This window comes from Eumetopias jubatus, unplaced genomic scaffold, assembly GCF_037043125.1.
Source record: "Eumetopias jubatus isolate StellerSeaLion01/CBP00866 unplaced genomic scaffold, mEumJub1_p1.0 scaffold_7, whole genome shotgun sequence".
In the NCBI taxonomy this organism is placed as follows: Eukaryota; Metazoa; Chordata; class Mammalia; order Carnivora; family Otariidae; genus Eumetopias; species Eumetopias jubatus.
In genome coordinates, this window is record NW_028274813.1 from 32,109,966 (window position 1) to 32,137,962 (window position 27,997).

General features: G+C 52.0%; 1 protein-coding gene across 1 annotated transcript in view; it reads left to right on the plus strand.

Annotated features, from left to right (window-relative positions):
• The window catches only part of ACTN1 (actinin alpha 1), a 95,885-nt gene that overhangs the window by 25,266 nt on the left and 42,622 nt on the right, over positions 1-27,997 (plus strand). The window contains exon 2 of the mRNA XM_028123892.2: positions 27,819-27,933. Coding sequence (XP_027979693.1) covers positions 27,819-27,933 — 115 coding nt within the window. The remainder of the gene's footprint in view (positions 1-27,818; positions 27,934-27,997) is intronic.

The following is a 27,997-nucleotide window of genomic DNA, read 5'->3' on the forward strand; positions in this document are numbered from 1 at the left end:
CAAGCTCCCTATATAATTTTTGGATAACACTAGAGACCTCTGTGCCTTCTTCTCTGGAGAATCTTGTTGCTTCAGTCTGAATGGTAGGAGTATCCCCAAAATGTGAACCAAGTGTCTCTTCTGGACCCTAAACCCACACTACTTAGAGGGAAAGTAAGGAAAGGAAGGAAAATCTGTTCTTGCTTTCCTGACTGTACATTGTTTTGGGCCAGTTGGCTATCTGCAAGGCTGTTTTATTTTATTTTTAAATTTAATTCTTTTTTTTTTTTTTTTTAAGTGGGCTCCACACCCAATGTGGGGCTTGAACTTACGACCCTGAGATTAAGAGTTGGCATGCCCTCTTGACTGAGCCAGGTGCCCTGCAAGGCTGCTTTAAAGCAATACTGCAGGGGCGCCTGGGTGGCTCAGTTGTTAAGCGTCTGCCTTCGGCTCAGGTCATGATCCCAGGGTCCTGGGATCGAGCCCCGCATCAGGCTCCCTGCTCAGCGGGAAGCCTGCTTCTCCCTCTCCCTCTCCCACTGCCCCTGCTTGTGTTCCCTCTCTCGCTGTGTCTCTCTCTGTCAAATAAATAAATAAAATCTTTAAAAAAAAAAAAGCAATACTGCAGGGGGCACCTGGGTGGCTCAGTCAGTTGGGCGCCTGCCTTTGGCTCTGGCTGTGATCCTGGGGTCCTGGGATTGAGCCCTGCATCAGGCTCCCTGCTCAGCGGGGAGTTTGCTTTTCCCTCTCCTGTTCCCCCTGCTTGTGCTCCCCCCTCTCTCTCTGTCAAGTAAATAAATAAAACCTTTAAAAAAAAAATAAAACAATACTGCACTGCTCATGGAGGCCATGCTTTTCTCATACTGGGCTTTCTGAGGGGCCCTCTCTACCAGACAGGTGGCCCTCCCTGCTCACCGAGCACAAACATCTGTGTCCTTCAGTGACCGTCCAGCTCTGTTGTTTGGTTTCCTGTGGAGAGAGGGCTTTTCAACGGTCTGCATCCTGCCTTGCCCTGTGCCCCGCCCTGTCCCACCTTAGTGACCTCTGACCCTCTGGTGTCCATTGAGCCAGATGCTGACTGTGGGCTGTTGTCTAGGTTCTAACTTTCATGCAGACAGCGTGACTGCAGGGGTTTGGGTTGGCTCTGGACTGTGAATCCTCCTCGTTGTCTTTTCAGCCAGGGGTGGGGTGGGGGTGGGGCTGCCAGCAGCAGTGTGTTTTATTGGCCCAGACTCAGACTGGCCCCTGGAGATGGGCCCAGGCAACGGGGAGCCTAGAAGGCCTGTGAGACTCAGTTGAGCAGGGCAATTCAACATCCCTGGGCATCATTTTGGGGGGCTTTAGGTCAAGGAGCCCTTAGCTGCCTGTCTATCAGGAGTTTCTCAGGGGGGGATGTGGTACTGTGGGGCCACCGTGTGGAAGGGGATCAGGGATCTCAGACGTGGGGGAGATCGAGTTTGGTAGAGCAGGCCTCAGGCGAGCCACAACTTGCCAGTGACATCAGAATGGACTAGGGTTACCAGGATTGGCATGGAGAAGTTGGGCCTTGGAGCGAAGATACAATTCAAAGGATCTGTGGAGCACTTATTCTGGAGGCCCAGAGATGATGAAATCTTCCAGGCAATACAACTTCACTGAGAAAGAGTTCTACCAAGAAGAAGAAGCCAATCCAGGCAAGGTTCTATTTGAACAAGTGGATACCCTGCGTTCTGAAGGTGCTTGGGATTGGTGCGGCCTGTGGGTCAGCATCGTGACTCATTTATGTAGCGAAAGCTATGCCAATGTTCATACCCTTTGGCCTGGTACATACCCCAGCCTCCAGGATTTTGTCTGAAGAAAACTGGTTGAAACAGAAACGCCAAAGAATGTTCTCTGTGCTATCTGGGAAAAAAGCTTCCATGTCTAAGTAACATTAGGGGAGGAATTTCACAAACCTTCCTGTTATCTGATGGTGCTGGAACATTTTTTCAGCTTTTAAAATGACATTTATAGGGGCGCCTGCGTGGCTCGGTTGGTTGGGCGACTGCCTTCGGCTTAGGTCATGATCCCAGGGTCCTGGGATCGAGCCCCGCATTAGGCTTCCTGCTCGCCTGGAGGCCTGCTTCTCCCTCTCCCACTCCCCCTGCTTGTGTTCCCTCTCTCGCTTTCTCTCTCTCTGTCAATTAAATAAATAAATAAAATCTTTAAAAAAAATGACATTTATAAATATGATACAGGAATGAAATATTCAGTAGTCTGTTGATTATTAAAGAACACTATGGTATGTGCATTATAATCAGTTGCAACCGTCAAAACTAGTGTAAACAGAAAAATAATAAGCAAAAATGAAAATGTGTTGAGGTTGTAGGATGAAATACTTTTTTTTTTTTTAAGATTTTAATTATTTGAGAGAGAGAGAGCACAAGCAGGGGGAGTGGCAGGCAGAGGGAGGGGGAGAAGCAGGCTCCCCACTGAGCAAGGAGTCCAACATTGGGCTCGATCCCAGGACCCTGGGATCATGACCTGAGTCGAAGGCAGTCGCTTAACCGACTGAGCCACACAGGTGCCCCAGGATGAAATACTTTTTTAAGAAAAAATAGTATTTCAATTTTGTAGCAAGTCAGGTAATTTCTATCTGAAGCACCATCCCTCTCCAAATATTTTTTTGCTGTCACCTGTCCTTTGCTTGATTAATGGCGGCTCCATGAGAGTTTACGGTCTGTCCTGAGCATGCTCAGTGTGTGCTGTGTACTGTTAGGTGCCGTGGAGTGCAGAGAAGGTATCCAACGTGGTGCCCTGAGCTTAAGGGCAGGGGATGTGTCGCCTCGCTAGGGAGCTAGGATGCGCCTCCGCTGGGTCAGCTGATTAGTGCTAGGTGCTGATGCATGGCCCCAGCACGGATGGGGCACAAGGGGAGGTAGGGGAGGATGGGTGGATGGTCTGGGCCTTCAGCTGGGGTTGGAAGGCTCTGTAGGACCAGGAGAGCTTTCCAGACAGGGGAGCAACCAGTCTGGCAGCCCAGCAGAGTCCAGTTCTCTTGAGGTGGGCTCTGTCTGGATCCTCACAGCCTTGCATGGGATCAGAGATAACTAAGATGCCTGTTATTCATCCTTAGAGACTGTCAACTCTAGTCTTGGAAATGGACTCTTCTAGGAATCTCCACAGTCCTCTAGGGACAGGGCTGGTGCTCCCGAGGAGCTGGCTGCCCTGCCTTTGCAAGCCTGCTCCGTGCCTCCCAGGGGCAAATCCCTAGGCACGTGAACCACCTCTGGAAGGCTGCCCTTTGGTCCCTTCTGGGCTGATGGTAGAGGACCAGCATTTCTTCTCCAGTGACCTTTCCTTTTAAATCTGTCCCTGGCCCGCATGGGTGTCAGGTACTCCTGGGGGGGCCGCCCCATCCACATTTGCCATTTGGGGACTTTGACATTTTGTTTAAGCAGGGATGTGATTGAGAATGTGTGAGGGTGAGAACCGGAGGTGCTGGCTCTTTAAGGCTCGGCCTTCAAGTGAATTTGGCAGAGGAGACACCGAATGTTTAATTTTAGGGCCAGGAGGGGGTGGGGGAAAGTCCCTACCACATCTGGTTTGTGTTAAGCCCTTCCCTTCAGAAAAGGGCTGTGTTTATGGTTCAAATCCGGCAGAGATGGTGCGGGAGGGGCACCACTTTCCCCTACCAGGCATTGGGGCGCCAAGAATGCACAAAGCTTCCTTCTGGTCCTGTGACCCCCATCCCAAGCTAAACAGTACCAACTTTGAGAACTCCCTGACATCCATTTTATCCCTGAAGTTACAGCAGATGTTCGCCTTCAGACGACCTCTAGCAGCTGGGATTGCGGGGCTGAGCTCTGTCCCTGGTGCCGCAGAACTCCCCGGAGTTGGCCGGCTATCAGCTCAGCCTGTCTGGGGTCCGAGGGTCCCGGATGGTCAGGGGTCAGCAGTGCTGCTGGGATCCCAGGATCTCAGAGATTTTCCAGGCTGTCAGAGCTGGAGGGTCCTGCAGAGACCAGCCCCAGGCCCCTCTTGACAGATCGGGAAACTGAGGCCCAGAGGGCTGAAGAAGCTAGTTCAAGGTCATGCAGCAAATCAGTGGCAGACGTGGGATTCTAACCACACTTTCCTGGCTCTCAGTTTAGTTTGGCGCTCTTTTCGGGGCCCTGTATGGCTTCCCCTTCTGCTCTTGCAGGCTCTGCTCTCTCTGAGGGCTGGCTTGGGGACAGGGGGTGGGGTGGAGACGTCTGGAAGGCTGTGAGTGCCTTGAGGCTGGGCTGCCCAGCGGTTTCCCAGCTCTGGCACGGCCTCTGGCACAGGGCGAGAGCTTAGAAAACATGCAGTGAATGAGTGGTGTGGTCTGAGGGTGGGGGCACTGGTGGTCCCGTTAGAAGCATTGCTTCTGGTGGGGGATGGATACCAGGCACGTGTCCCTGTCTCGAGGCTCTCCTTGTTCCAAGGCCATGTCTTGTCTTCCCCAGCCCTTTCCCAGTTCTGGAATATCACCCAGCTGGTACGGAAGAAGCCCACGGTTTCAGAGTTGAAAGGAGCCGCTGATAGCAAGTGTTCCATCCCTTTCAAGTGACAGATGAGGACTTGAGGCGGGGCCACGCAGCTCGTCGGTGGGAGCATCGGCACCCGAGCCCGAGTCTGCAGCCCTCCTGGTGTGCTCACAGTGGGAGCTGAGGGTAGAAAGAGGAAAGGCGCGTCTTGCCCTCTGCGCCTCCTCCACCCTGAGTCTTCTATCAGGGGCACGTTTCCTCTGTCTCCCTCTTCCCTGCAGCTTCCTGTCCCCCTGAGGTGGAGGTGGTGGACGGGAGGTGCTTTCCCCAGAGCCCTCCCAGGCAGGGACTGGGCTAAGTCATTCCCTCGTGCCTTCCTAGAAGGGGAAATGGGGCAGACTGGCTCATTTCCTCCCAAAGCCGGAGTCACCTTGGAGTCAGAGCCCAGGCAGGGGCACCCCAGTTACCCTTCACCTCTGGCCCTGGGGGAACTTCCCTGCTGCTGTTTTCATGAAGGGTGAGGGTCGGGACGGCCCTCTGCATGATCGCTGGCCCCCACCCCGAGTGCGCCTTTGCTGCTTTCGGGCGGTGGGGAGGTGGTTTCTCATCCTCGGCGGTGCCGGGCAGGCTGGCACTGGTGGCGAGGAGAGAGTCGGGGCATGGCCTTGCCCCACTGTGTGGAGTGGGCAGCCCTTAAACAACAGCCTGGCTCACGATTTGAAATGTTTTGTGTTGATAAGTCTTCAGTGTCTCTTTTTATTGTATTATGAGAGTATAACTTGCTCATGGTTAAAAAAAAATTCCCTGCAGGTAAAATGGTTATTTTTCCTATGCCACACATAAGGTTTTATGTTTAATCTGCATCTCTCTATATTTATATATATATAGAGAGAGAGTTTGTGGTAAAATATATGTAATGTAAGATTTACCATTTTTACCATTTTTATTATTATTTATTTTAAAAGATTTTATTTATTTATTCATGAGAGGCAGAGGGAGAGAGAGAGGAAGAGAGAGAGAGAGAGAAAGAAGCAGAGGGAGAAGCAGGCTCCCAAGGAGCAGGGAGCCCGATGCGGGACTCAATCCCAGGACCCTGGGATCATGACCTGAGCCGAAGGCAGACGCTTAACCATCTGAGCCACCTAGGCGCCCCATTTTTACCATTTTTTAAAAACTTCATTTATTTGAGAGAGAGAGATAGAGAGAGACCGTGTGCACGCGCAAGTTCGGGGGAGGGGTAGAGGGAGAAGCAGACTCCCCACTGAGTGGAGAGCCTGATGTGGGGCTCCATCCCAGGACCCTGAGATCATGACCTGAGCCAAAGGCAGAGGCTTAACCAATTGACCCACCCAGGTGCCCCCCATTTTTACCATTTTTAAGTGTCCAGTTCAATGACATTAAGTGCATTCACAGTGTTGGGCAACCATTGCCTCCATCCATCTCCAGAACTTGTCATCTGGCAAAACTGAAACTGTCCCCGTTAAACACGAGCTCCCCATGCCCCCCTCCCCTGGCCCAGGACAGCCACCCTCTGTCTTCTCTGTGATTTTGACTGCTTTAGGTACTGCGTTAAAGGGGAATCATCCAGTATTTGTCCTTTTGTATCATGTCCTCCGGGTTCATCTGTGTGGTGGCCTGTGTCAGCACTGCTTTCCTTTTTATGGCTGACCAATATTCCATGGCATGCATCCACCACATTCTGTTTACCCATTCATCTTTTGGTGGACTTTTGGATTGCTTCCACCTTTTGGCCATGGTGCATAATGCTGCTCTCAACATGGGTGTATGATTATTTGTTTGAGTCCTTGCTTTCGATTCTTTTCTGTATCTACCCAGATGTGCAATTGCTACGTTTTTTGTATTGACTGTTTATGCTCTTCAGGCACTTTGAGCCCCCAAAGCAGGGTTGATAGGTCAGCAGAGGGCTCTGGACACCAGCCCTTTTTCCTCTTCCCCCAGGGCCAGGTCCCTGGTCCATTGGGCTTGCTCCAGTAGCTGCCTGCAGAGGTGGGCCGTCTGGCCAGCCGGGGAGTCACCACAGGGGTACCAGGAAGTCTGGGGCCACTGAACTAATGAGAAGCTCTGGCATCTTCTGGTGAAGAAGGTCCTTTTTGGGCCAGGTCCCAGTCTTCCTCCTGCTACAGATCCTGGGAAGGGGACTGCAGCCTCCTGGGCACTCTGGGGAGGAGTGGGGCCCCCAGAACCAGGGGGCCCCACTCTCCCCGTGGCCACTCCCCTGCCCCCTTCTGTTCTTCCTGTCCCACGCTGATTCTGTGCCACAGGCTCTCCTGGAGGGTAATTGTGAGATAGATTTTTGGCCAGTGAGTTACAGAGACTGATGTAAAATTTCATAGCTTCCTCTGGAGAGTTCTGTTTCTTGATAACAGAGCAGGGTCTCCTCTCCTGATTCCTGCTCTCACCATGTCTGCTGCACCTGCAGTTGACTGCTGGCTCAAGTCAGGCCCTCAAATATGGCTGCACCCCAGAGCCCCACACAGAGCAAACTGGTTTCTGCCTGCTTGCTGGTGCAGACCTCCAGCACGAGCCAGGACCCTGGCTCCCTGCGGGGATCTGTGCGTCATTCCCTCTTGGGTGTATAGTGATCTGTCAGCTCCATGTTGGTTCCCTGAGAGTGGTAGTTCTGGTAGTAGTTGATCTGCTACCCTGTACTCAGCAGAGGCTCAGTGAGGGAGACAGAGAAAGCAGGGGAAGGAACTGTAGAATTGGGTGTTAGGGAACTCCTGGGTTTCGGTTGAGGGCTTGTTCTTTGCCGGCTGGGGTGCTTAACCCTCTGGAGCCTCAGTTTTTCCATCTCTGAAATGGGGTTCAAAATCTAACTTGTAAGGTTGTGGTGAAGAGTCCACATGATAACTGGTACAAAGTGCTTGCTTGGTAAGCAAGTGTCACTGAACGTCAGCTGTGGGCATTGCTGTGCCCTCTAAGGGGGAGGGGAGCCACCAGCCAGCAGGCCTGGGTGAGGACTTGGTACAGGAAGGCGAGGTCTGGGGGCTGCCCTGTGCTTTCTCTCTGCTGCTTTGTTGTCTGGTTCCAGGCCGAGCCCCCCCGGGAGAGTCTGGATGAGAGGAGGAAGGGGCGCTGTGATGCTCTCTGGCTGGGTGACTGCAACTTCCTCCCGGTGCACTCTGTCATGGGGCCGGCTGCTGCTCGCTTAGCAGGGATTATGTGTTTGGGGGAGGGAGGGGGCCAGGGTACCTTGGGCTTCGTTCCAATGCAACGTGTTCTTGGATCCTGGCACCCTCTCCTGTCAGACCCTCTTAGAACCCCTTACTTCCGCGCCAGGCATTCTGGCTCAGCACTCTCTCTAAGCCAGGTCGCCGTATGACGGTTTCTTAGGTGGGTCCCCCCTACCTTCCTAGATTGCAGGCTCCAGGACCCCTGTCCCCTCTTATTTGGGGACAGGAAATAGCAGCCTCCCCCTCCAGGCAGTGGAGTGCCCCCTTCTCCTGCAGGATAGGATGATTGGGACCACCCGTGCATGGGTCACGTCCAGGCTCGGGGGAGGGGACAGGAGGGTAGTCCTGCTTACTGCTGTCTTCTCCTTTCTGCACCCGCCCGCCCCGCCCCGCTCCCCGAGCAGGAGAGTCGTTCTTGCAAGGCTGCAGTGTGTTGAGAAGAGCCCAGCTTTGCGTCGGCAGTTCTGGGGTGAAGGGAGGCTCTGCCATCTTCGTCCTGTGTCCTGCAACTTACCCTGCGGGGTCACTGCCAGGACTACCTGAGAGGAGGGATGTCAACCACCCCTGGTGGGCTCCCGAAGCGTGGGTAGGGCTTGTTGTTTCCTATGTGTGCACAGAGCCAGGGAGCGATTTTAGCAAACCCTTCTTGCCCTTCTCTGCCCAGGGGAGGTGGTAAAGACCTCCTCTGTGCGTCTCGAGCCTAGTGTCCCAACTTGCTCAATTATAGGATTCACTTTGGAGTACTTGCTACTTGTTAAAATTCTGATTCATGGGTCCCACCCCAGAACTCCTGAACCAGAATGGCGGTTGTTGGGGTGGGGTCTGCATTTTCAGCATGTTTTATAATGAGGCCAATTTTGGAAACTCTCATATTTGCTGCTTTTGGATTCCTGTCCCAATGGCTGTACCACTTGATTTCACGAGAGCCCACTGAGACAGCTCTGAGGCGCGCATGGCCCCCCATAATGTGGAAGACTTTCTAGGTGAGGAGATGGCGAGGCTTCCAGGACAGACTCAGACGCTGTGCTCCCTTGTGGTGGAATTGGAATTAGAACTCGGACCTCCCAGCGCCGTGTGTCCATTGTGCCTGCCAACGTTCTACTGAAGCATGGACAAGGTGGGGGTTGGAGAGAGGTGGGGTGACAGGAAGGAGGTGAGTATCATGGCTGCGGTGGTGGCAGAGGGGGAACAGTGCGTCCTGCTGCCGCCCCTTGAGGGAGGCCCGCGGAGACCAGCCATGGTGAGCGGGTGGCAGGGCGGCGGGGCGGGAGCTTCCCCAGGTGTGCCTTCTGAAGGCCAGGGCCCCGCTGAGCGTGGTGAGCTGTGGGCTTTGTCCCGGGGCCACTGCAGATCCACAGAGGGAAGGAGGGTAGGGAGGCAGGAAGGGCCAGGTGGACAGGGCTCGGACACCATCTCAGGGCCACTGGTGGAATCCTGCAAGTCCTGTGGGTAGCCAGTGTCCACTTCTCCTGCCCTTCCCCCCCCATTAGGTTAGGTCTGGGAAGCCTTCTAGAAGCACAGACAGGGCGAACCCCCCTGCTCAGGTGGTGGAGGGCAGAGTGTGCAGGAAGTGAGGAATGGGTATTGCCAGGCCCCTCCAGGAGCAGGGGTCCACTGCCTCCCTGCTTCCTTATTCCCAAGGTTGGCTTGGTCCATGAAAGGAAAACCCTTTTAAGTTCTTTATGTACCCCCCTCTTCAGTTAAGGGGCTCTTAATGAGGCTTTTAATGATTTCAACCTGACTGTCTCTGGGTTTTGGTGGAAAGGCTTGGGGAGGGTGGGAGGGATGCACCGGACTTGCTCCGTTCGGCTGTTCTAAGGCCCCGCTTGTCCATCCCTTCTGCGCAGTAGGATAGCCTTCCCTGGGGAGCTTCAGGTGTGCCTGTGCGGGCTCCACTCCTGAAGGGTGATCTGCTTGGGCTGGGGGGCCGTGGGCCAGTGGGCAGTGAGAGGGGAGGAGCCTCACGCTGGGCTTGTGCACATCACATCACCTGCTGCTGGGTGCTCGGGAGGGTCGGGAAAGAGGAGGTCCAGGCTGACCGAGCCTGTGGTTAGAAGCATGGGCTCTGCAGCCTGAATTCTGGCTCTTCCATGTGCTGTTTGATGTGACCTTGAGTGCCTTTGTGTGCTCTGTGTGTTCTTTCTCATCTGTAAAATGGGATTGATGATAGTACCTACCTCATAGGGAGGTTGGGAGAGTTAATGATGCCGATGCTGATAGAGCCCTTGACAGTGAGCTTGGGAGGGGATCGTGGTCTCTCAGATCCTTTTCCTCTGACTTTCATGTTCGATTGCCAGGCTGAGGGCTGTAGACCCTCCTTTGTAGCCATGGTGAGCTGCTGGAGGTGTCTGGGTGGGCAGGGGAGCGTGGTTTTGGTGGAGGGCACCTTCATCCATTCATTCCTTCATCTCATGGCCCAAGTACAAAATCAGAGGGTGATCTCTGATCCCTCCCTGACCCCCAGGTGTACTTGGTCTACCCGCTTCTCTGTCTCCACCGCTGCCGCCCTGGTCTAAGCCACTTTTCTCTCTTGCCTGGATCTTTGTGTGGTCCCCTCCTGTTCTCTGCTGACATTCTTGTCCGCCTCTGATCTGTTCTTCACACCAAAATTAGGAGTCTCTTTCCAAGATGCAGGTGTAATTATGGGTCAGCCAACACTGATTCCTGCACCCACCTCGTCCTCACCCCCGACCCTCAGCTGAAGTCAGACAGACCTCTTCAGGGGCTTTGTTGTTCTCAGGAGAAACCATCCTAACCTCCTGCACGAGCCTCAAGACCGGTGGGCTGCTGACCTCAGCCTCTGCCCCCTGCCTTCCTCCTGTGCCACCTTCCAGTGGTTTGAGCAAGGCTTCATTCCTTGTGCCTGAGCACTGTGATACTTCGTTCCCTCTGCTTGGGCGGCAGTGCTTCCTGACCACACCCGACCCCACACACGTGCGCGGGGTGACCATATGGCTTGGTTTGCACCTGTTGCCCTGATGTAATTATTATTTTTTTAAATTTAAATTTAATTAATTAACATATAGTGTCTTATTAGTTGCGGAGGTAGAGGTCAGTGAATCATCAGGTGCATATAACACCCAGTGCTCATGACATCACGTGCCCTCCTTAATGTCCATCCCCCAGTTACCCCGTCCCACTCCGGCAACCCTCAGTTTGTTTCCTGTGATTAAGAGTCTCTTACGGTTTGTCTTCCTCTATGATTTCATCTTATTTTATTCTTCCCTCCCTTCCCCTATGATCCTGTTTTGTTTCTTAAATTCCACGTATGAGTGAAATCATGTAATTGTCTTTCTCTGATTGGCTTATTTCGCTTAGTGTAATACCCTCTAGTTCCATCCATGTCATTGCAAATGGTAAGATTTCATGTTTTTGATGGCCAAGTAATATTCCATTGTAGATGTATACCACACCTTCTTTATCCATTCATCGATTGATGGGTGCCCTGATGTAATTATTAATAGCACCTCCTTTTATTTTGAAGTGCCCTGGTTTGGATGATATGGTCCCCCTTCACATTGACAATCTTTTCATCTAATTAAAATTCCTCAGCTTTAAAAATTCACTGACTGGGGCACCTGGTTGGCATGTCAGTTAAGTGTCTGACTCTTGGTTTTGGCTCAGGTCATGATCTCAGGCTCAGGTCATGATCTCAGGGTTGCGAGGTCCAGCCCCACGTCGGGCTCCGTGCTCAGGGCGGAGTCTACATGAGAGTCTCTCCTTCTCCCTCCGCCCCCCCACTTGTGCTCTCTCATTCTCTAAAATAAGTCAGTAAATCTTAAAAAGAAAAAAAATTCACTGACTTCCTCAGGCCAGCAGTCAGGTGTGTGTGTGCATGTACGCTTCTACCCACACACGACCAGCCCTGTTTTAGCCCCAGACCTTCTGGAACTTTTCCTGTATGCATTTAAACTCAGTTTGCAAATATATAGTCATTTATATGAGTCTCTGATTAGCATTTGTCATCGCCAGCAGACTGAAGGCTCCTTGATTTAGGAGCCCAGCGTGTAACCCCAGGCCCCGTGTGAATCTGGCTCCCAGCTCACAGGCGGGGGATCCTGGAGCCTGGGTGAGTCAGGAGCATCTGCAGTGGACTGCTGTGGGGGAGGCTGCTGACATCAGGCCAGTCCAAGCCCAAACAAGCCAGTTGCCCACACTCTGGCATACACATCCCTGACTTGGCTGCCCCTCTAATTATTCCTGATCTCTCTCAATGGGCTTTGTGTTCAGAAAGCCAAAAGAGATCAGAGTTCAAACCCTCTCTCTACCTCCCTAAAACTGAGACTTAGAAGAAAAACCTGCCTGGCCCATTTCGCATCCCCAGAGAGCCGCCAGGTCCAGGACCTTCTCTCGTGGCTGGATGTGAGCGCTGGGGGTGACTCTTAGCCTAGTATCCTGGGCTGCCCTTTAGCTACCCTCCTTGATCCAGGCCCAGGGACGGCCTGAGGACAGCCGCAAGGGTGCCCGTGTGGCTCTAGACAGACCCAGGACTGGTGCAGGATGGTGGGCGAAGCTGGGTGGTTGGTGCAGGTGGTGTTGGCTAATTCCTTATTTGTTTCCCACGCTGAGTGAAGATAGAAGGCTTCCCTGGGGGGGGGGGGGTCTCAGCCCCAGCACAATGGCAAGGGCTCAGGCTTTGGTGTCCTATGGACCTGGTTAGATTTCAGGTCTGTCTCTCACTAGTTGTGTGCCTGGGAAGGTTGTGAACATCTCTGGCCCTCGGTTTCCTCCTCTAGCATAGGATTGTTGAGCAGGTTTGCTGAGGTGGTAGGTGCTTCACAGAGTGGTAGGGATAGCCAACATCTTTGATCTCCTTCCCTCTCTGCCCCACTCCTTGGGGCCAGCGGTCCCCATTGCCTTTAGTGCCCCCTTTGTGGGGGCTTGACACTGTATTTTTCTCAGTGGTTGTGGTGTGGTTGAGGGCTGTGGTGCCCTCCAGCTGCCCCAGCTCTCTGCACGCTTTCTGAGGTGAAACCCAGAGCTGGGGGACAGCGTGGGTGTGGCTCTCCCAGCTTTGAGGGAGGCTGTGACCACACCCCCCACAGACAGAAGCCCCGTGTCCTGCCGGGTCCCAGCAGAGTTGGAGGGTCCTGTCCACATCCACCTGCGGCTCCACTTCTTCTCACCCGTCTGAAAATGTGGACGTTTCTGTAGACACATCCCTGTTCCTCAGCCTCCTGCTTCCTGCAGCGGATCCCTTTGCTGCCCTGTCCCTCGAGCTGGGCTGGCCACCTGGCCACAGGCCCGTCGTGCTGGCTGCCAATGCCCCGTACTTCTGACAGGTCTGGTAGCCCGGCCGGGAGGGCAGTGGTGGCATGGGATTCCACCGGCCTGGGCCTGGGTGGGCTTTTCCTTGGCTCACGGGTTGTCTTTGGGTCCTTAATAGGGGGATTTTGGGGTTTCTGTGTCGCTTTATAATGTGCTGATCTGTGTTTGGGTTTTGGGAGAAGAAACTTTATTTTCCTGGACCTCATGTGAAGAGAACTGACCTAATTAGGCCCTCAGCTCACAGCTTACTGTCCCTGCAGGTCCAGGCCCGGTCACTGTGCATCCATTGCCTTTTTACCCCACCGTCTTCCTACAGTGGACATGCGAATCGTCCCCAACCCCTCCCCTGCCAACACAGCTGATGGAATGATGAACATTCTCCCACCCGGTGGGAGTACCTGGTCTTCACCCCGGGAGGAGTTCTTTGGGAGGGGGACTTATGGCGGGCATTGCTGGGTAGCTGGGTGGGTGCACGTTGAGGTGCACGTTGTGCTTGACGATCTAGTGCTGGGTTGTGCTCCAGAAGGGCTGCACAGTCTGCTCTCCAGCAGGGCATAAGAACCCCTGTTTCCCTCGACCCCAACAACATCCTAATTGCTTACCAGTCTCTTAGGTGTAAAGGGACAATTACTGCTTTGTATGCAACTCAGGAGGCCCTCCATGTGCCAGCGTCTCATTCCCTTCCTCCAGTCAGCGCTCCAGGAACCAGAAACTTCCTCTTAGGCGTGGGGCAATTGCTGTCACAGAGGAGAGTTATGGAGATCTTCTGCAGAAAGCCCCCAATGCCTCGGGGAGTGGCAGTTTATAGAGTCTGCTATTGCCACTTAGGAAGTTTGCGCCTCCCCCACTCCCGCGCCCCCGCCCCGCCCCAGGTGTCAGTCTCCGGGGTGATTCCTCCTGGCTTGTGATACTCCCACGGTTGTTGGACTCTGAGCTGGCGCCACCACCCCTGCTTTCTGCTTGGGGCATCTCTGGGCTCCCTGGAGCTTTGAGTTTTCCCTTGGGAGGCCGTGTCTCTACCTGTATTTGGTGGGAGGTCATGTGGCTACTGGGTGGCAGTCCCCTCAGGAGGGAGGTGGGAGGCGTCCCGGCGTTTGGCTTCGGTCTGGGCCGACTGGTGCTGAGGGCCTCTCGAGGGTCATGTGTCCTTGGCTGGGACAAGGAGTCCAGGACCAGAGGAGCTGGGTCTCAGGGCCTCCTGGAGCATGCTGACTGAGACTCGGGAACACACACGGCACCCAGGTGACCTCCCTAACTCCCGCAGGGTGCCCACTGACCGTTTCGCACGCAGTTCATGTCTTCTTGCAGGCCCGTTCCTGCTGAGTGTGATTTCACAGATGGAGGCTTCGACAGGTAAAGTTGACGGTCACACCTCAGCTACACAGGGGAGTCCAGTTAGGGTCAAGTCAGCCAGACCACAGGTTCCCATATTTTATGAATACGAGGCTGGGCCAAATCCTTGTCATGCAGAGAAGCTTTCTGTGGAACTGAGTGGCCCATAGCTGTAAGCATCGGTGCCAGAAAAACCAAATGACCTCACTTTTGGGTGGCTTTTCCTTCTTTGGAAAAGGAATGTGTGGGCTACTCCTGTGAGCTCCAGCCTGCCGAGGCCTGTGTGCCGTCAGACCTGCAAGGGCCAGAACTGGACTCCAGACGTGGGGGAGGTGTCACAGGCGGGACCAGCTCAGGGTTAGCTGTGGGGAGCAGGCCGTTCTCACACTGGTCTCCAGAGCGAAGGTGTCACCCTGCTGCAGGGAGGTGTGAGGTATGGCCAGAGGAGCAGGTGCTCTAGGCTGTGAGCTGCCCTGCAGAGTCGCTACTCCTTGGGGAGGCATCGAGAAGGCCAGTGGTACCTCCAGCTCAGTTCAGGCCTGGTTCCACCACTACATGTGGCCAAAGATGAGGCCAGTCCCTGTCACCTTGGAATCCTCCAGTTAGCTTGCTTTCGGGCCACAGGCAGTAAGCCGGCTAGTTCAGTCCATGCCCTCAGCACCTGGACCAGCGGAGGGTCCGGGGCCTGCCTCTGCGGCTGGTTTCTTTTCTTTTCTTTTTTTTTTTTTTTAAAGATTTTATTTATTTATTTGAGAGAGAGCATGAGAGGGGGGAGGGTCCGAGGGAGAAGCAGACTCCCCGCCAAGCAGGGACCCCGATGCGGGACTCGATCCCGGGACTCCAGGATCATGACCTGAGCCGAAGGCAGTCGCTTAACCAACTGAGCCACCCAGGCACCCTGCGGCTGGTTTCTTGCCAGTGGGAGTAGTGGCTAAACAACAGCAACAAAACCGCGGTAAAAGGCTTAGTGGGGTCCTGGAACATTTTAGTTTAGTTTTGTCCTTTTTTATAACAGCTTTTTTGAGATATAATTTACATACAGTTCACCCATTTAAAGGGTGTATTTGGAAGGTGGTTAGTGTACTCACAGCTGTGCAACCGTCCTCACGGTCAGTTTGAGAACATTTCTTTAAGATTTTATTTATTTATTTGACGGGGCGGGGAGAGCACAAGCAGGGGGAGCGGCAGGCAGAGAGAGAGGGAGAAGCAGGCTCCCCGCAGAGCAGGGAGCCTGATGCGGGGCTTGATCCCAGGACCCTGGGATCATGACCTGAGCCGAAGGCAGACGCTTAACCGACTGAGCCACCCAGGCGCCCCTGCGAACATTTTCATCACCTCAGAAAGAAAGCCCATGCCCCTTAGCTTAACCCCACTTTCTCCCCTGCTCCCAGCCCCAAGCCACCAGGACTCACTTTCTGTCTCTGTAGATAGCTTTTTGGTTTTTAACATCTGGTGAGCACTTAATCTGCATCTCACACTGGGCTGAGCCCTTTGCATTAGCTCACACAACCCTCCTACACAACCACCGTGTGGAATAGATGCTCATATTTGTCTTTGTCTTCCTGATGTGACAGTTGAGGCCTGGTGGATCCAGATCACAAAGGCCACCGGAGCCAGCTGATGGCATCGCCATACTTTGGCTTCTGGCTGTGGAGGTGGGGACAGTGGAGGTTCTCATTGGCCAGGAGCTAAGGGGACTGCCTTTGCTTCTTCACAGGGATCACAGGCCACCTGTCTTTAAAAAATGGTTCCCCATTCTCTCAGGAGCCGGCAAGTTCCCCCTACCTTGGCAGGAAGGCGCTGGGCTGCCCAGGCCCCCGTCTGCTTTCTGAGGCCCTTGTCGGGAAGGAGGCCATGGGCGCTGTCTCCAACCCGGGTGTGTTCATCAGGTCAAACCACCTGCCAGGATGAGCCATTCCGGCCCCCGCTCCTTTGTCTCCCAGCGTGGGCTGCAGGTGGACATAAAGGAGGCGACAGACAGGCCCCTGCTCCCCCGCCTAGTCTCCCCACCCTGGCTGAGAGGCTGGTCGTCCCAAGGTTTCCTCCTCAGTGGGGCAAAAAATAACAGGCCGTCTTTCTTTCCAGCCTGTAGAGCTCTGTGAATGATTAGCCTTGATTAAACAGAAAGGGATGGGAAATGAGAGCAGTACGACCGTGGATGTTTATGGACTCCTGCTCTGTTGTGTTTGCTTCCTTCCATTGGCCTCATTTTGACAACAGCCTGCAAAGTAGGGATGTTATGTATCCCCATTTGTCAGATAAAGCATTGGAGGCCTAGACAGGTTAATTAAAGTCCCACAGCCAGTGAGGGACAGAGGCGGGCTGGATTAAGATTTTTTAAGTGTCTGCTGTGGACATACTACCAGGCCATCTTTGATTAAGTACATAAGATCTAACTTGGTTCTTTCTGATGCTGTGCTGTTTAAGTCTTGTGGGTTTTTTTTTTTTTTTTTTTTGTCAGAGAGAAAGAGAGCACAAGCAAGGGGAGCAAGCAGAGGGAGAAGCAGGCTCCCTGCTGAGCAAGGAGCCTGATGCGGGACTTAATCCTACTCAGTTGGTTAAGCATCTGCCTTCGGCTCTGCTCTGCTTAACCTACTGAGCCACCCAGGCATTCTGCTATGTAGGTCCTGTTATCCCCATTTTATAGGTGGGCATCCTGAGGCTGAGACTGAGAATCCTGTCCAAAGAGAGCTAGTGAGAGGTGTAGGCTGGGACTGTGGCCCCCGCTCTGCTCAGTTCCACAGTCCAGCTCCCTTGGGTGCCCCAGCCGCCTGCACCCTGAGTTTCCAGGATCCCAGAATTCCCATGGCCTGGGGGGCAAACTGTGAGAGAGGTACCCTTTCCAAACAGAGGAAACTGCCTGGCGGTTCTCAACTCTGTTAGCAACCACTCCCAGGTTGGGGGAAAGTAAATAGATCTGGGTGGAGATGTTCTTGAGGACTCTGCTTTTCATCTTTGAGCGAGCCAGCTGACAGCTTGCTTTTAAGGACTGGCAGCATGCCCTTGATAAGTGAACCAGATACTCCTGTTTATGTTACGAGAGCAGCGGGCATCTGAGATCACTTCTGGGCAGCTCTTTGCCTACACACACCACCCAGTGCCCACACCCTGGCTAGACTGGCTGTGTGCGGGGACCAGAGGGTCTGCAGGGTGGCCTGCGGGAGAGAGAAGGCACCCTGGCGGTGCCGGCAGATGCTTCGGAGAACTCGACCCCGCGGCACATGTGGAGGAGCACCCACTAGGAGGGGGTTGGGGCTGGGGGCCAGAGAACTGATTTTTGAATTGAGGAGCCTAAACCCGGTCCCTGGTTGTTCTACTCCAGGGAGGGGCACTGAGAATGAGCAGCCAGGTACCACCTTCAAGAGGCTGAGAAACTAGACTGGGGTTTTCTGGAGCCTCTTGGCAAAGGGGTGCTGCCCTTCATCTTCCCCCATGGTTAGCAGTTTACTAACTATTGGGGTGGATGTGTGTGCGTGTGTTTGATTGCTGGCTTATCTCTTATCCTGGCCCCTAATTATGACTTTCGTGGGATATTCTACATAGATAAGGCACTTTAAAGTTTTTCAGAACACTTTCTCTATGTAATATCTTACTTGATTCTCTTACTAATTCTTTTAATTAGACGGGGCAGTTTTTTTCCTTTTTTATTGTTCTTTTTTTACTTTGGAAACATCTGTTCCCCCCCCCCCCGATAATACATGAGCACAGATCCTTCACCCCCACAAAAGAATTCCTAGAGAAATGGGAAGTTCCCTATATCCCATCCCAGAGGTCTGACTTGGATAAATGTATATGCTTGCAGACAGACTTCTCTTATATTTGCATAGCTTTTTAAAAAAATAGGTAATGATTCTATGTGGTATAAAATTCAAAAGAACAGAAGGGTGTTCTGTAAAAAGCAAATGTCCTTCCCTCCTCTGTCAGGAGGCCCCAGCTCCCCTCCCTGGAGGCAGTCACTGTCTCAGGTCCCTGTATGTCCTTCCAGGGACATTCTGGCCTACAGCTTTTGTGGATGATCCAGTAAACTACTAACAGGTGTCTGTTGTGAGAGTGGGAACTGTTGGTCTCGAGACGGAAACACTGATCATACTTTGAGTTCGTTGAGAAGAAACTGTCCCTATGGAATTTATTGGCCTCTTTTGATAAGGAGCAGAGCCTACCAATCTGAATCAGCCCTACAAGGAACAAAAGATTGCCCCTGCGTGCTCTATTTGGTTGTGGTTTTTTTTTTAACTGAAGTATAGTTGACACACAGCGTTCCATTTGTTTCAGGTGCACAATAGTGATTCTCGACAATTCTATACATTTTGCTATGCTCACCACAAGTGTAGCTCCCATCTGTGCTTTCTGTCTTTGAGTTAGGCATGTTCTGATGGGAAAAGTTGCTGGATTCCAGCTTGCAAGGTGTGAGGGACTTATTTGGGGTTCCATAGCTGGAAGGGGTTAAGGTGACTTATCCAGGATCACACGCACACCAGGTTCCCTGACTCCTGTCCTCTGAACACTAGCTCCCCTGGAATGATCCCAGAGGAGCGGGAGGATGTGCCTGGGAGAGGTGTGGTCAGCACGTGAGCCTGGGGCCGGTGGTGGCTGGGTGAGGTGGCGCTGCTGTCCCCCCACCACTGCCACACCATCTCATTGGGCTGCAGGTGGGTTATCTTGTTTACTCTGTTGCGCGACCAATAGAAAAGGCACCTTTGTCAACGGAGGCTTCTCTGGTGAGGTCAGCCAAGAGTGGATGGCCTGGATTGTGCTTGGAGGCGAGTAAACATCAAAAAGGAAAGTGCTAGCAGGGAGAAGGGTGAGGGGGCAGATCCTTAACACCGGCCATATTTGCGGATGCCTGATCAAGGGAAGCGGAGACAGTCATGGACATTCGCTTCCTGGAGCACCGGCACTGTTCACGTGTGGATGGGTTTTGTTTCGGGTGCTTTTCATGTTCCTGTGATCACTCACTTAGCTTTGAACCTGCAGTACATACAGTTCTGTATTCTGCTTTTTTGTTAGTTATATCTAAGGGTTCTTTCCATAATAATACATGGTTTCAGAACCTCTCATTTTGGCCGTGTAATGTTCCATTAAGTGGATGACTCATAATTTACTTTACTGATACTTTATTAATATAATTTGGGGCCATTTGTAATTTTTTCCTCTCAAGTAACGCTGACAAGAACATTTTCATACTCAAGGCCTTTGTTTAGCAGTGTTTGCCCAGAATAGCGCCCCAGCATCGGGCTAGGGCTTGTGCACATTTTACTTCCCTTTGGTGAGGAGCTTTCCCCAGGGGCATACCACGTCAGCCCGCCCGCTGCGAGGGCAGCTCGCCCCGCTCTGACGTCAGCCTGCCCCGCTCTGACGTCAGCCCGCCCGCCGTGACGTGTTGCGCTCCTTGTCTCGGTACCCACCCTGCAATGGGAATTAGAAGAAACTTATTTTTGCAAAGGTAACGAATGAAAATCGGTACCTTTGTTTCACTTCACCAAGGACGGCTGTGTGCGTGGTTCGTCTGTCATCCCTGGTGACAGGTATCAATCCTCCGTCAAGCCCAAGTGAGGGGAGCCCCCTCTTCCCCTGACGGGAGGTCCGGTCAGCTTTTGCTACCGGCTCCCTAGATGGCCAGCGTCCGCTGTGGTGGTAGGAAGGGTGCCTGTGCTAAGCACTGTTGGGTGCTCAGTACTGGTGTCAACACATTGTACATTCCTGTTCTTATATGTGCCACTTTTTTGGTGAGGAGACTTAGAAAGATTTCATGTTTTCCCACTGTGGAGCCAGAGACCCTAGGAGTCTTTTTTTTTTTTTTTTTAATATTTCATTTCTAAGTAATCTCTACACCCAACGTAGGGCTCAAGAGTCACTCGCTCTACCACCTGAGCCAGCCAGGTGCCCCAGTCCTACTTGCCTTACACTTGCCCCTTCTGCTCATTTATTAAACCTCTTTGAGGCTTCATTTCCTCATCTGTAAAATGAGGAAGAATAATAGCACCTGCTTTAGAGTGGTGTTGTGAAGATACACGAGTTAAAGGGGGTAAAACACGAGAAGAGGGTGTAGTACATAGTATGTGTTTGGTAGATGTTAGCTGCTAATATTGCTATTATTTAGGGCACATGGGGGCGCCTGGGTGGCTCAGTCGTTGAGCGTCTGCCTTCGGCTCGGGTCATGATCCCAGGGTCCTGGGATCGAGCCCCACATCGGGCTATGTTTGTCTCCTTTAGGTTCTTGACTGAGGGTGATCTTTGGTTGTCACCGCTTGAAATGGGGAGATGTTAGTGCATCTCATGGCGGGGCCTAGGGATGCCGCTGAACACCCTGTGATGCATAGGACAGGCCCCCCAACGCCTGACAAGAAACCAACTCCAAGTATCGGTAGTATGGAGGTCGAGAAGCCTTGCTCACACGTTTAAGTGTGACTCTTGGTAACTGAGCTCTTTAAACACGTCTCTAAAGTAACATTTTCTTTTCTTTTTTTTTAAAGATTTTATTTATTTAAGAGAGAGAGAATGAGAGAGAGAGAGCATGAGAGGGAAGAGGGTCAGAGGGAGAAGCAGACTCCCTGCTGAGCAGGGAGCCCGATAAAGTAACATTTTCAAGGACTGCCTTGGTCTCTCAGCAAATCAGCATCATAAGGGAAGTTACTTTGCTCAGTCCCCAGGGGTGTGTGGATCCCTTCCCAGCACCCTCACCAAGCACATGCTGTTGGCAGGAAGCACACTGTACATTAGACATGTGGTCTGTGACGACACTGAACTCTAGCCTTCCCGGCACCTTCCTGTCCTCCATCCTAATAATGTAGCCACCATTCTTTGAACTTTATGTGTGGTGATTGCGCTTAGCAGTTGCCGTGTATTTGGTGCATTGATCCTCACCATCCTTTGAGGTGGTTCTATTTTATTTTTATTTTATTTATTTATTTATTTTTATTTATTTTATTTTATTTTATTTTATTTTATTATTTTATTTTATTTTATTTATTTTATTTATTTTATTATTTTATTTTATTTTATTTTATTTTATTTATTTTATTTTATTTATTTTATTTTATTTTATTTTTTATTTTATTTTTTATTTTATTTTATTTTATTTTGAGGTGGGTTCTATTCTTATACCCATTTTACAGATGTGGAGATCCAGGGTGGGAGAAGTGAAGTCACTTGCCCAGGATCGCTCAGGGGCAGAGCTGGGACTGGATCCGGGTCAGTCTTGCTCTAGAATCTATATTCCTCACTTTGCTTCCTGCCTTGTCTTGCCTGGGGCTGTACCCAAAAAGCTTTTTGCTCATCCACAGGAAGGTCTTTCAAATCTTTGAGGTGAGCCGCTGAGTCCTCTCTTCTGTCCTCTGGTCAAAGAGCCCCAGTTCTCAGAGTTTCCCACGAAGAAATGTTTCTGATCTGCTCACTATCCAAAATGCTCTCCCATGTCTTGGTAACCACCTGGCTCTGCTCCTGTCGCCTCTCTCCACCATGCTGCCCCCACAGAGGCTGCCCAGCCCGTGCCAGCTCTACTGACGCTCCATCAGCTCAGACTGTGCCACTGCTGACCCGAGTCACCCAGATTCCATCTGGTTGGTGGTATCATTTCACAGTGACCCATTTTCAATGATACTCTGTAAGATTCAGCCCATCCATACCTGTACCTGAAATCCACAGTGTCCCGGCGGAACAGAAGGTGTGTGGGACAGGGAGTCAGGAGGCTGGGTTGTGAACATACCCGACTTTGTGGCCTGGGAAGAGCCACTTGCCTTCTCTGGTCGTGTGTCCTCCATTGTAAAGGGAGGCTTTGACTTGGGTGCTGTTAGCATCGCTTCCAGCTCTAACATTCTTTGATGAAATGTGTTGAGCAGCAAGAGTTTGTAGTAACTGTGGTTCTAATTATTGTGGTAGCAGTAATAATAGGTAATTATTGGGCAGCCACTCGGTCCCAGGCTCTCCTCAGTGTTTTAAATGGATCATCTTGCGGAATCCTCTGACCCCTGTGCTGTTATTACCCTCATCATATTACCCCCACTCCACAGATGAGTGCCTTGAGCAGAGCCATGTTGAGTCGCTTGCCCACAGTTACCACCTGAGCAGAAGTGGTTAGACCTGGAGTTTGCATCAACTTCTTTAGAGTGAATCCTTCCAGTCTCTCGGATGCTTGCTCTCTAAAGTGATCCTGAGCGGGGCGCCTGGGTGGCTCAGTTGGTTAAGCGACTGCCTTCGGCTCAGGTCATGATCCTGGAGTCCCGGGATCGAGTCCCACATCGGGCTCCCTGCTCGGCAGGGAGTCTGCTTCTCCCTCTGACCCTCTTCCCTCTCGTGCTTTCTATCTCTCATTCTCTCTCTCTCAAATAAATAAATAAATAAAATCTTTAAAAAAAAAAATAAAGTGATCCTGAGCAAGTGTCCTGACCTTCATGTGTTTCAGCATCTCATGTTTGAACACTCCCTTCTCCCACCAAGATGAAGGGTATGAACACCACCTGACTTTAAAGGCTCAGCCTCTGACTCATGCTTATGGGGTGATCCTCTATACCCCAGATCCCAGCTGAATGTGATTATACAGATATTCTTTTAGAACCTAAAATATAGACAATAATGATGATGATTGTGACTATTTCTTACACATTTACTATAGTTCAAACATATATTAATAATACATTATCATTATTAACATAAATTAGCAATATTAAGGTTAATATCTTTTTTTCTAATTTTCTATTGTCTAATTTTATCTTACTTAATTTTCATCACAGTTCTGCCTGGTAGATGCTATCATCCGTCCCCATTTTACACATTTGAAAACAGAGGCTCAAAGAGGCCCCTGTGACTAGAGTCACATTCTAGTGCATCTGAGCTGGGAATGGGGGACAGCATATTCTCAAAAGCCATTTGCTTTCTCAACACATTTTAAGGGAAATATATACTTGTTAAAGATATAATGGAAAGGTATTAGAGGATTCTCTGTGACAGCAGGACTGTGAGACCCATAGAGAAGGTAGACAAAGGTGCTTCTCCATGGCCAGCTCCATGGAACTCAGCCTGGGCTAAAGCACCCTCCTCACCTGTCTCTCCTGTTGTGATGTGTCCGTCTGTCCCCTCGCCCCCAACTTGGGGCCTGGCCAGGCCTATTCGCAGCCCTGACTTTAAGCACTGTTTATTAGATAGGGTTAGATATACAGATTGGATATGGGTAGATAATTCAGGGTCAGAGCGAGGTTGAACAGGGGTCTGGGTTCTCTGCCAGCACCCTCAGAGGTTGCAGCTGGAGGAGGGTGAAATGGGAAAGGGAACCTGTGAGCACTTCCAGCATGGGGCCCCAAGCACGTTTCCTGGGACCTCCCTGCATCTCTGAGCCCATTTCTGCAGCAGAGTGCATCCACCAAAGGCCCATCAACAGCTTTTCTTTCTTTCTTTCTCTTTCTTTCTTTCTTTCTTTCTTTCTTTCTTTCTTTCTTTCTTTCTTTCTTTCTTTCTTTCTTCCTTCCTTCCTTCCTTCCTTCCTTCCTTCCTTCCTTCCTTCCTTCCTTCCTTCCTTCCTTCCTTCCTTCCTTCCTTCCTTTCCTTCCTTCCTTTCCTTCCTTCCTTTCCTTCCTTTCCTTCCTTCCTTCCTTCCTTTCTCTTTGTTTCTTTGTTTCTTTGTTTCTTTCTTACAATTCTTTCTTTTCTTTCTTTCTCTTTCTTAGAATTTTCTTTTTTTTTCTTTCTCTCTTTCTTTCTCTCTCTTTCTTTTTTGAAGATTTTATTTATTTGAGAGAGAGAAAGGGGGAACATGAGCAGAGAGGGAGAAGCAGACCCCCTCTGAGCAGGGAGTGTGACGGGGGGCTCCATCCCAGGACCTGGGATCATGACCTGAGCTGAAAGCAGACACTTAACTGCCACCCAGGTGCTCCCCCATCAACAGTTTCTGTCTCTTTAGACTGTGAGCTGAAGAAGGACCCAGTGATGGGGCTCTTGGAGCAACGGGAAGGTCCTATAGGGTGAGGCGGGGTTGGGACTAAGGCAGTAAAATGGCCCCTGCCCTTCATTTGAGTGAGCCTGGACCATAACCCTGCTGGGGTAGTACTAACCACGCTGGGGTGTCTGGGCTGGAGGCCATGGGGCCCTGGGGTCTCTAGCCATGGGCATCACTTGTGGTTGTTGGCTTTTCCTCCTTGCTGGACCCCTGGGGCACTGCTAAGAGGCAGGTGTCCTCCTCTGTCATAATGTTGGAGCGTGAGGGTCAAGACCAAGGTCTGTTCGCACATCTTCACCAGCGACGGGGACATCTCCACCCTTTGTGTGTCTCATGGAAATTACTTGAGCTCTGTGCTTTGAATCCAGTTTAATAAGTCCTTTACAAAGGAGCTCCTGGAGGGCTGCCCTGGCCAGGGAGCCGTGAACCTTCAGACTCAGACACAGCGGGTGGGGTTATACATTGGAGAAGAGAATCTGGCTGTGTGGTGTGCCTGGAAGCCCCCATGTCCTCCCCACTCCTTTGCCCCGTTGGTGTCTTCTCTGGTGAGGATCCACAAGGCCACTGTCTAAGTCACGGGCTTTCTGCACCCCACACCACAATGTTAGTCCTTTCCCGTAACACATCAGAGTTCTCAGACACACCAGGTGTCATCTTGGGAAGTCAGGGCAGCACATTCAGGGTGACAGAGTTTGGTGGCTGAGGGCAGGGAGGAGACTGCAGGCTGGGGGCACAGAGCAGGTGAATCCACTGGGAGGTTTCAGGGGGAGCTGCTTTTTCTATTCTTACCACCGATGGTGCGCAAAGTGACAGGCACTTTATAAGTGTTTTCTAGTTAATTCTTCTGACTTTATAAAGTGCTGTCACTATCTCACTTTTACTAGTCAGGGAACTAAAGTTTAGGGAGGGTAATCTCAAAATCACACAGCTGGAAAAGAGTTGAACTCAGGTGTGGTACATGCATGGTCTCAGTCACCAAGTGGCCTCCACCGTTCCCTACCTCGGCCTGAGCTGCATGAGAGGTGGTGCTTATTGGTGGAACTTTCCTCATTTGGGAGGTGCTCAGACGCCCCTTCAAGGCAGTTACCTGTGAGGCCCGGGAAGGGAGACTGAGGGTCTCCCAGTGCTGTGCAGCCCCGGAGGCCTCAGAACTAGGGCTTTGTGTGGGAGCCATGAGCAAACACAGGTGCATTTCTGTCTGCCAGGGCTGAGCCTGGCTTCCCCAGGAAATGGGGCTGGCTGCTTTCAACAGCATTTTCCTCTTGCAAAAGCAGTATTTTTTTTTTCAAAACCAGCCTCTTCTTCCTCTCATCCGCAACCCCTCTTCACAACTGAGCAATAAACAGATTTCACAGCCCCCAGCTCTGCCGGTGTGGGTGATTCTCACCAGGACCCTGGCCACATTGGACCTGGAACTGTCCCCTGCTGGGGGGACCTACTTCCCCTCGAGTCTGTAGAAAACCCCAGGCAGGGGCTGAGTGAGGGCTGGGAAGGGAGATGAGAGCAAGGTGCGGTGGAAATTCCAGATGGTGGTAAATGAGAGAAAGCTGCCCCCCCCCCCACATTATGTACAGTGTGATGACACCCAGGGCAGGAGTATGCAGACAGGTCACAGCTGGGAGAGAATACGGAACCATAAGATAAATTCTCTTCAAGATGAAAAAATTCTCTGATATGTTTTACAACAAAAAAAAGTTTTAACAAAATGCAAAAAGAGGCTAAGTACCGTCTGGTCTCCTGCCGAGTTGTGGTGCCAACACTAGAGGCAGGGCACCTGGTAAACAGGCCCGCTCTGAGCCGTCTTACACTTCCAGAGGGTCCCTGAGGGCGCTCTTGGGCCCATCGGCCCCCTGCCCTGACACCATCCAGCATCATCCGCAGGTGCGGTTGGGTCTTCCAGAAATCCCCGCCCCCCGACTTTGCATGAGCTCCTCACTGGCTCCTTCACCCAGTTGTCATCCCCTAGAATGTCCACTGCACAGGGCAGGGGTTTTTGCTCTTGGGTCACTGCTGTGTCCCTGACTCTGCTCTGGGACTCTCGGCAGAGCATTGAGTCCAAACCCTCAGGAGCTCCCATTCTGACAAGTGGCCAGGCAAGGGCTGTGCACTGGGATATGGGCAACGATGGCGTGGGTGCAAGGTGCTTTGGGCTCTGTGCCCCCAACCCAGATGTGGCGGTGGGCTTTCAGGAAGGCTTCCGGGAGGAGGTGATAGCTTAGCCTGATCTTGGAAGATGAGTGTGAGCTAGCCACACATGACATGGAGGACATTGCAGGCTGAGGATCAGAATATATCCCCTGCCCACCCTCATCTGTGTGCCAGTCTTCCCAAAGCTTTTGGATAGCATCCACGAGCCTCTTCTCTGTATTGGGAGCAGACTGGCCTGCAGAGTGGAGCAGTGTTTGTAGGGAGAGAGAAGTCGTCTCGTGAGGCGTGGGCCCGGACTTGGGGGTGTCATAATGCTGCCTCCTCCTCCCCACCTGCCTGGACTGACACCATCCCTTCTTCTTGCTCGCAGGCTCTTCAACTCTTGCTTATAAACCTAAGCAGCCATTTCTTTTCCCCTAATGATCACTGGGGTGACGTTCCTCCCTTCGGCCTGTTCATTGCCACTTCCCTTTGTTCCCCAGGGCAAGAGGAAGTGGTAGGGGAAGGGGGTCATGAGTCTGGTGACCTTTCTTAGGAGGAGGGGTGGTTCTGGTGTGGCTGTTACGGGTTGAGCAACACACCACTCACCATTGCAACTTTGTAGGGCGGGTAGGAGGGCAGCTGACTGGAGCTGCTGTGGGGGGCTGGACATGGGCGCTTGAGCCCCCATGTCATTGAGGGTGCCATTTGAGGCATAGAATTCTGGAGTTGCCAAGAAGTAGGTTGCATCTGAAGCTAGACAGCTCTTCTTTCTGTTTCCCATGGAATGTGACAGCTGGGGAGAGGCCCCTGCCCCAATTTTAGGCGGGCCTGGGAAATGGAAGCACACGCTTCTGTTTCTGTTCGTCGGGTCAGCCTGTTCCTTGTGCAAGCCTGGAGGTGGTGCTGTCAGCACAGGACTGCTCGGTTGATCCGGGGGCCGCTTCGGGCTTGCTGCTCGCCCCCGCAGACTAGAAAGTCACAGTATAGATGGTCTTTCATTAAGTCTCCTCAGATTCCCTTCTGGAATTCTTCCTCACGCTTTTGCAGCTTGAGGTGCCTCACACCCCAATGCCAGACACACACACATGCACACACGCACATTGGAGCCCTCACCTTTGTCTCCTTGTCCTGAAACCGTGCCTCTGAACTCTGAGCCCAGCAAGACTTGCTAATTCTTTCCTTAGCCAGCTGCCAAGTGGACAAAGATTTAATCAGCTCATTTGCCCTGATTAATTAAGGCTTATTACTATGTCACCTCTGGGGTATTCTGCCTTGTCCCTGTGATGATGGAAACTAAGCCTTATAACCTAAAAGGTAAATTGCTGGCCCTCCTAACTGCAGGTGGGGAGGCATTAAAGGAGGGTCCATCCCACGGTGCCCACCCATGCCTTCCACACAGCAACCGGAGAGGGCATGAGGCAGGCGGGTCCTGGGGACCCACCGAGGCCCCTGTGGGGGCCTCAGAGACCTTGTGATGCAGGGGAAGCCTGACCGCTTGCTCGTCTTTCCTTTGCCCAGACGTTCACAGCATGGTGCAACTCCCACCTCCGCAAGGCAGGGACGCAGATCGAGAACATCGAGGAGGACTTCCGGGACGGACTGAAGCTCATGCTGCTGCTGGAGGTCATCTCAGGTGAGGTGGGCCACCCTGGCCAAGGACGAGGGGCTTGCCTGTTGGGTTTGGCCACTGTGGGGGT